Source organism: Malus sylvestris, chromosome 16 (assembly GCF_916048215.2).
Source record: "Malus sylvestris chromosome 16, drMalSylv7.2, whole genome shotgun sequence".
NCBI lineage: Eukaryota > Viridiplantae > Streptophyta > Magnoliopsida > Rosales > Rosaceae > Malus > Malus sylvestris.
In genome coordinates this window covers 30,403,387-30,412,352 of record NC_062275.1, presented here as the reverse complement: position 1 = coordinate 30,412,352, position 8,966 = coordinate 30,403,387, and the positions used below count along the sequence as shown (strand labels likewise).

At 37.4% G+C, this 8,966-nt stretch overlaps 1 protein-coding gene across 9 annotated transcripts; it reads right to left on the bottom strand.

The window, feature by feature from the left end:
* Nucleotides 1-1,351: 1,351 nt before the first annotated feature.
* On the bottom strand, nt 1,352-6,570 carry LOC126607164 (E3 ubiquitin-protein ligase XBAT32-like). 9 transcript variants are annotated; one of them, XM_050274646.1, is made up of 11 exons: nt 6,102-6,568; nt 5,682-5,833; nt 5,540-5,555; nt 5,382-5,453; nt 5,114-5,289; nt 4,865-5,025; nt 4,469-4,593; nt 4,324-4,370; nt 3,505-3,642; nt 2,983-3,074; nt 1,352-2,095 (listed from the first exon to the last, which is right to left on the bottom strand). In XM_050274646.1, the coding sequence occupies exons 2-11, from the start codon at nt 5,798-5,800 to the stop codon at nt 1,572-1,574; spliced, it is 1,470 nt and encodes a 489-aa protein (XP_050130603.1). In that variant the 5' UTR covers nt 5,801-5,833; nt 6,102-6,568; the 3' UTR covers nt 1,352-1,571. The 9 variants fall into 9 exon arrangements, with proteins under 9 accessions (XP_050130603.1, XP_050130597.1, XP_050130596.1 ...); XM_050274640.1 differs by having other exon boundaries at nt 5,382-5,555; nt 5,682-6,028; nt 6,102-6,570; XM_050274639.1 differs by having other exon boundaries at nt 5,382-5,555; nt 5,682-5,982; nt 6,102-6,570.
* Between the last annotated feature and the right edge of the window lie 2,396 nt (nt 6,571-8,966).

Genomic DNA, 8,966 nt, shown 5'->3' with positions numbered 1-8,966 from the left:
TAGCTTTGGGTTCCTCCATCGGAACTCCAAAGTTAAGCGAGTTCGGGCGAGAGCATTCCTAGGATGGGTGACCCACTTGGAAGTTCTCGTGTGAGTTCCCAGAAACAAAACCATGAGGGCGAGGCCGGAAACTAAAGCAAACAATATCGTGTTACAACGGAGTCGAAACTGGGATGTGACAGTAACTGTAGTAGTGTAATAATATGTGACACTAAATGAAAGTCCAAAGAAGAAAGTGATATTGTTGCAAAACTATAACCATCATTACCTCCATTTTTGTTGTCATGGTTCCATCGATGAGGTTCAACTTCTTCATTCAGCAAAGCAAAACCTGCTTTGATGCCAACTAATGCAGTGGAAATATTATCAGCATTTAAACCAAAAACCCAAGATATTGGAATTAGATCTTACTGAGAAAGGCATTACAACGATCTATTTATTTGTCACAGTTGATTGACTTAACGATCTTATTGTTAATTGATTTTTTACAGAGATAGTCTTTACAGAGTGATTTAAAATACAACAATTCTGATCCTAAGAACAAAATTTTGTGAATCCGTATTTTGAGGAGAAACTCCTCCTTGATCTTAAGGAACCAAGCATTCCTCGTTCAAACAATGAGCATAAAGTTTATTCTGTGAATCAGAACATTTCTTTTCAAAAAATGTGTTTACAGCTCTATAGCTTCCATATATTGCCACAAATTGAAGATGATTTAAGGGTCACATTTCAAGAAATATGTACCAGTCATGTTTTGGAATGGTTGCGGCAAGCAGGTTTTGTTGCTGAATTCTTGATTGATTAATCAGTCATTGTATTCATTCATATATAATTGGACTAATTGAAAGCAATGTTCTACCCCCGCCTAGCACCGCCTAGGCGCTAGGCGACTGGCTATTGTTTCGATTAATTCCTAGGTATTTGAAAACAAAGAATGATCGCCTAAACTTGTTTAGGCGCCCGTCTAGAGCACCTAAGCACCCCCGCCTAGGTCGCCACTCTCACTTAGACAAAAAATAGATAACTTTCATTTTGCATTTTATTTTTATAATAAATTGTAAGAAATTTGTTGGAATACTTAGATTAACACACATTATATGCTTGTCCCCTATGTTTTCATTATGCTCTAATACTTTATAATCTATGTCATTATATTTTACAATTTATGTAATGCAATGCAATTATGTATTTTTTTAAATGTACGAAGGTACTTATTTATATGATATATAATAGATTCTACTTAAATCCGCTTAGGCCCTCACCTAGACTCTGCCTACCCTCCTAGGTGCTAAGCCCTAGCCTGCTGCCCGACTAGTACCTAACGTTTTTTAGAACTTTGATTGAAAGTATATCAACACAATCAAAACTAATTGAATAATTACAAGAAAAGTAAATCAGTCGGATTCTTGTGAGGGTGGACTTTCTTGTGTTTGCCTAATTTTAGGAGATGACTGAGCTGATGGCTCCGCCACGAGCATATGTTTCTCATCGACATTATGGACAAAAATGCGGGGGGGGAAGAACATTCGAAAGAACTGAGAATACAAGAGAAACAGAGGACCAAAATAAATTCAACATCCACTGCCAATCGTTACATTTTGATTGAATGAAGAGTACCACGACCTTCTGCCATCGGGTTGAGAAGCTGATCGCCTAAAGCCGGTTTTGGAAGATCTAGCTAAATGGTTCCGCAACTTTCGATTACTAGAGCTTGGAACCAAACAAGGATTGATATTTGGAGCTCCCATGCAAAGGTTGTAGTTGATCTTGATTGATGGGAACTTCTGGCAGCTGAGGGACCGAAAAGACCCGAGAGGGGATTTTCTGGAGCAGCGAAACTCAGGCTTGTACAGTGGAGTTGTGATTGAGGAGGAATCTGATCCCTCAGAAGAACATGTGCAAAATGATAGTGATAAGCTTGTTCTTGCATTCTCCTTAGCCATTGATCTTGCTACTCGAAGCTTGACAAATGAAACTATGCCATTTCGGCAGAGAGGACATGCGATTGAGCCTGGGGGGCCATTAGACGCAGTTGAAGTGCAGTTTGTGGAACAAAGGTACAAGGCACATCTTGTGCAGAACTCATGATCACAACCTGCAAAACGTGAATTGTTAGTATTTGGCAACCAACAAATTTATACCTGATTCTACCATCTAGCATGCAGAAAGCCAATAGCAATATATATAGCAATGGATCACATATACGGTACTCTGAAAATGGCTCATATCTTGGCTACTGTACAGTTAACTCTGAACTTTCAAAATACGGGGTTGTCTAACAGTAATAACATGTCTACCGAATTCAAGGTTCTTTAAAATTCGAATTTTTTAATGCATATCATGTTATGTGGTAGCTTCAAGGTTCCACCAGTGGTGGTTCCTTCTTCTGAATTGTTTATACATTGTTCTAAGTTGGAAATCCCGGATCAGCCAGTATACCACTGTAATTTCTTTTCATTTAGGCATCAAGAAACTGGCCACAATTACTTTGGTTCCACAAAATTCTGGCTAGCTAAAGTTGGTTTGGCAGCTTAAGACTTTATCGTTAGGCTTTTGGGCTTCGATTCTAATATGCGTACTGAGGACTTAGCAGAGCATTCACTTATGCATCTACCTTCTTCAGCCCAAACCAATGCTAAAGCTCTACCTCTATAGTATCTCACTGGTTCCCTACTTTATTAACCTCCATGAACCATCATCAGGGATATTTTTCGAGTGTGAGGATATATATTTGAATTTACTACACCAAGGGATAACTAAATGAAGCTGGTTCCGCATCAATCATTCTCCGCCGTTTTCCCCTTTCTCCAGGAAACAATCTTAAATGGAAAGATTCAGATGCGAATAATAGAAACCTTCCAACCTCTACAATCCAAAAAAAAAAAAATTCCATTTGTATATGGATCAAATCAAGTGGAGTTGCCATGTAAACGTAAAAGAGATAGATAATCATGACAGTATGCACTTTTAAGAGAAACATACCTTCTGCGGCCACTGTGCACTGCTGTTCCAAACAGACAACACACGGATCTTGAAATGTAGATAAACAATCATTGTTCCTCCATCCACATTCTCTGTAACCGGCAGCCAAACAAGAGAAACATAATAAGCAGACAAGTTATTAAGAAATCTACTCGCAATACATAATGGCAAGCGAAAAGTATTTTCTGCTTCAACCACATCCATGCATTTCATTTGCATAACCAGGGATTAGCAATGAATTTATTGAAGGGGTTGCTAGAGAAAAGTTAGTGCAGGAAAAAGCCTCATTTTATACAAAAGAAAACTTAAGGGGTTATTCATAATTAAGCCGTTCATTCTTACAAAATTTATTTAAAGTCACTATAAATTTATAGTTGGGTTGTTTTTTTTATCTATATTTAACATGATTTATTGACTGAAGCAAATCAGAATTACAACAAATTTTGAATGGAACCAATTCAGAAATAACAAATAATTGGGTAGCAAAAAAGTTGGTCAATATATCTAAAAACCTATACTCACCTAGCAATCTTCATAATGCTCATAAGGGGAAGGGATAGGTATGGTGAAGGAAGAATCTGAGACTGGCCTTCTTCGGTGGTAAGGACTTCCTCAAGCCAGTCTCTATGCCACGAACGAGCCACCATCACGGGAGTCCACCTGTAAACAAGGGAAAACATACACCAGGGGTAAGTTGAAAGTTTGTGGTTTAGTAAAGAAACAAACATAAAAGTAAAAAAGGAGTCTAAAGATTGTGACTGCAGGTTGTGACTGCAGATGGATAAACAACTGATATCACGTCAAACAAGATCCATCACAATAAGACACAAATTTTACAGCCCCATGGCTGATTATTAAAATTGTGCATCCATCTAATTAATTATTGACTTCACAGTCCAAATTTACAGGTTACTTGCCAGAGCTAACATAATAAAAGCAATACATTACTCAGAGAGAACGTGTGAAATTATAGGGAACACTGCCTCAATTGCACTTAAAAGCCACAGGGCAAATAGCCCTTTGGCTAAATGACACCTCTTGTCACCTTAAGTACAAGTGAACAAGGGTACTGACAGGCTTATAGTGAACAAGGGTACTGGCTAAATGATCATCTCCTGCCATGATCAAGAATAGTTTGATCACAAATAACTCCAACAGGACTCCAATGTCGCACGATGACGTCTCCAGATCATGAAAAAAGATTAATGAGTTTGAGAATTGGGCACATGTATACAAAATTCAAATCTAACACTCACATTTGCGTCCACAAAACAAAGGTCAAAGTATATAAATATGCCAAAGTTTGAAACAAATAAAAAGTGATTGGAATCCGATACATACCCATTCGCATTTTCAGCACTTAGACTGGAACCCCGGGAAATCAAAATCTGAACAGCAACACATAAAATTAGTAATAGAAAAACATAAATGTCAGTATGAGATGAACAAGATTTACGTCTAGTCCTGTGTAGAATAAAGTACATACTTGACAACATTCTGCATTTCCTCCACATGCAGCATAGTGTAGGGCTGTGCTTCCAGCACCTGCAAAGTTGTCAAAATGGTTTAGGAAATACATCCGAATGACCAGACCTGCAAAATCATATTGGACTGACAGAAACATTTAAACATTAATGTTTAAACGTGAAAATACATTAACGGGAAGTTAAGCAAAGTATTAGGAACTTGAATACATCTGACTATGCTATAGCTTTCTAAACAACACCAGAAATGCAAATGCATTAACTAAATTCACCTGAAGACTTGGAATATACGTTATATGCATGATCCAGTTCCAAAATTACAACACAACTCCGTAGATTTGCTAAGGCAACTGGATAATGATAATTGCTGAAAAACGGCAAATAATAGAATAACTTACCTATTAGATCAACTGTAGCTCCGTCTTGCGCAGTTACCTTAGAAACAGATGCCCCTAAACCCAAAAGTAGTTGTACACTTTCAATGTGACCATTAAGTGCTGCCATATGCAGCGCAGTGATTCCTCCATCTGCGGGCCTATTAATTATCTGGAACAAAACACTGGTGCGCAGAACATGGAAGAGGAATCAGTAAAGCGTATAGGGAAAGAAAAAAAAGAGGGTGCAAAAGGAAATGGAAGTGGAAGTACTCATGATTAAACTCTGTGATTGATTCTTCATTGCTATCAGCATTCCTTAATGTAGTCCAAAAATCCGGAGTGCTGGTAATGTAATCAGCCAGGAGGAGTCTGATGCATCGAGAATGACCATTCAAAGCAGCAAAGTGAAGTGCAGTACCGCCATTCAGATAATCTGCTCTGTGAATCTGAAATCCAGTTTTCCAAAATTTGTCATATGTGTTAAGCACATCATTGCCAAAAGAATACTGGAAAACTGTTTTGGAATTAACAATCTTACGGTGGCTTTAGAAAGCATCAAAGTCTGAACAACCTCCCAATGACCATGTTCGCAAGCTTGCATCAAAGCAGTCTGTTGACCAAGATATAGAGCACAATGTTGATGGACGTAAACTGAGCAGGATAAACTTCTAATGTCCCAATTTGCGATAATTTTACCTGACCACGATAATTCCTGAGATTGATATCAACTCCAGACTCAAGCAATAGAGAGACTATCTAAACACATGGAAAAAATACAATCACAATCCTATCACATAAGCAAAACCGCAATGAAATCAAAATCTTATTAGAGTTATACCTCATGGTGGCCCTGAGCTGCAGAATAATGGAGAGGGGAATTGCGTACACCGAAAGTGGAGTACCTTGCCAGGCGAGGGTTACATTCCAGCAAGGCCTTGGCTTCTTGAACATCGCCATCTCTTGCTGCTGAAACTAACCGCTCCCCGGATGCTGAACATCCAAATGAATTTCCCATAACTTTAAAAATTTCATGTCCCTCAAAATATTACAAACCCAACAGATGGGGATTTACAACGACCAAAATTTTGGCTATTTGCTCCACACTTGCCTTATTTTCCTCAAATGTCAGACATCAAATCCTTAATCCATCCAATAAACAACACATACAGATATTGATGTTGTTGTCTGCAGATTAGTTAAACATTTCGACAACTTGGAGAAAACCAACAAAAGACAGACAGGAACGTTAAAACCTTACCGAAATCAAGGTCATTGTCTCCTCCACAGAATCAAGGCCTTTCAAACCCATTCAATCTTCCATTCAAAACAAATAAAAAAAATCTTCAGTTTCCGCTCAAAGCAAAGAATCTTCCTCAACCCCCCATATTTTTTATCAGATAATCAAAATCTTCAAAACCCAGATGGAAAATCTCCTTCTGGGTTTTAAAGGAAGCTGATCAAAGATAGATGTAATGAATGAAATGAAGATTATCTTCAAATGGGAGAGTATTATTTTCCCAAGAAAAAAAAAAGAAAAAGAAATAAAAAGAGGGGAAGTGGGTGAGTAATTAGGGAGGAGGACAAGAGCTCCCTCCTCAAACCTCAACCAAAAATAGCCCGCAAGAAAGGCATGTCTCCGACTCTCCACGACCATGATTGGATATTATTAGCTAGTCAACTTGGTAGTTGGCTTCGTCCTTTCTCCGTCTCCGTCTCCCTCTCTCTCTCTGGTCCCTCCCTCCTTCTCCCTTTTACTTCAAGCTGGGGCAAATTTTACTTTGTCCACGCAGGTCACCTGACTCTCGGCTAATCATCCTCACGGATTAAATTACGTTTCACCTCTTTTTTCACCACTGCCACAAACATGATACGATCACATATCACGTGTCACGCATGGAATTTGGGTTGTGATTTTTGCACACCCATTTCATCTTGGCCACACTTCCTGACCATGACATTGATTTTTATTTGTTTGTTATAAGGAAAACTAATGAAAAGTGCTTGAAAACTTTGAATTTTAATGATAAGAACAAAATAAAGGGTAAAGTGAATAGTACCATGTTTGACTTTTTAGTGTAAAAATGTGGTTTTTCGTTAAAGTGAACAGTATCGCGGGCTTTTCATTAAAACTCCATTTGTTATATTCACTAGTTGACTAAAAAGATGAATATGCAAAAAGTGAAAAAGAATGCGTAGAGGTTTAATTTCTCTACCGCATATCTGTTGATTTACCCTCAGAAGTTGTATAAAGTTATAAATTTCCCTCCTTAAACTTTTATTAATAGTCAATTTTCCCTTTGACGCTAGATTTTAAAATTTTTCATCTAGTTTTCCATCATTTTTTTATCATGTGGACAACACATGACAAACGCATGAGGGCAAAAAGAATGGAAAGTTGGATGGATAAAAATTGGATGAAATTTTTTAAAATCTAACACTATGAGGAAATTGGCTATTTGTGATAGTCGGCTAAATTTAAAGTTCAGGAGGAAATTAGCTAATTATAAAATTCTGAAGCATAATTGGCTAGTTATAAAAGTTCAAGAGGGTAATTGGCTAAAATTAAAATTCATGAGAGAAATTGATAGCTCTATACAAATTTGAGGGATAACTTTCCATCATAATATTTGCATATAAGTGTATGATTATGTTGACCCCAAAAATTACAAACTCTACATGGCGTGCAAGTTGAGAAACTATGAGCTAACTACATCCTTCTTGTTAATGCGGGCGTGCCAACTCACAACCGAGCTCGGTCGGGTGATAGAATAGATGTAGTGGTGGTGTCGAATGAGTTGCTGATTTTCGCACGAAAAAGTGATTACGACCAAGGAAGGAACACTCTCAAATTGAAGACAAAGTTACTAGATCCCTACGAAGTTTAGTAACTGGTTTGGCTTTTACTGTGCCGAACAAGAGATAACTAAGTAACACCTCACTTCGCAGAGAAGCTAGTGAGATGACCTCTTTAGGTGAAAGAATTGGAAACTCTTCGCCCGCCCAGACTTTGATGGATAACTAACCAACTAGATTCAGTGATGTTAGTTCAAACTGAAGATGCTCGATGATTCCTTGATTCTACGGCTCAAGTGATGTTAGTCCAAACTAAAGATGTCACAAGTTGTCAACACAATGTTATTAGTCCAAATAGAGTTAGGATAGTTAGTGTTTTTCTTAGGGTTGTGAGAAAGGTTTTGCGTAGAGCGAGGGTTTTCGCATAATTTTCAAATTCAAAAATTTTGAAACATAATTCCAAAATTTATTGTACAAGTTTTTTAATATTCTTGAACTTTTCCATATATAAAATTTATTGTTCTTTTTCAATATTTGGTATATGTTTACATATAAATCCAATTATTTCTGTGGTATACTATATCCTTTTAAATATATAAGTGTATAATATATATCCAAAATAAGCAATAAGAAAAAACTTGATTACAAAACACCTAATTTTAGTAAATAACTATCAAAATATTTCGATTTTTTTTTATAGAATAAGTTCATAACACTTTGAAAAAATTAGGATTGAAAAACCCTAAATATATTGTGATGACCCGTCCCTAATGAAAAACCCTAAATATATTGTGATGATCCGTCCTTAATTTTCTATGTAATTTTCTCCCTGAGTGTGTAAATTGATGTTTATGCCCTTTTTGGTAGAAGTGAAAATTGATGTGGACATGGTTATTCGACTTTAATTTATTTTTCTCGTTATCGTAATTGAATAGTACTCGCTGTTGATTTTTCAGGTAATGCGGGACCATGATTTTTCAGGAGTGGAGTAAGGCTGATCTGAATACTACTACCTTAAAAGTCCAGTCATGAACTACCAGCTCTGGGTAGAGTTTTATCAAATGAAGCAGGATGCCACCATCATTATGCTCCGGGCTCGAGGTGGAGCCCAAGCGACTCCGCTGGATGACCATGCTTGTTCTGCAAGACATGCGAATTGATTCTGATATGGACTCAATCACATCCTACAAGTCTTGGAGTCCTTACAATCTAGGGATAAGCGTGCGCCGCAAGTAATCACACTCCTAAGAGGATGCAATATCTACTTACTAGATATCCTCTCAGATTCTCCCAGCTTAGAATAAGGATTCTATCTTAAAAAGGTCACTCT

Excerpts from the sequence above, each read along its gene's own strand:
- LOC126607164 (XM_050274640.1), bottom strand. The coding sequence starts at position 5,858 with ATGGGAAATTCATTTGGATGTTCAGCATCCGGGGAGCGGTTAGTTTCA. Across the intron at positions 4,371-4,468 it reads GAAATGCAGAATGTTGTCAA|ATTTTGATTTCCCGGGGTTC; the intron begins GTATGTACTTTA and ends GTTGCTGTTCAG. Across the intron at positions 2,096-2,982 it reads GTGCACAGTGGCCGCAGAAG|GTTGTGATCATGAGTTCTGC; the intron begins GTATGTTTCTCT and ends CACGTTTTGCAG.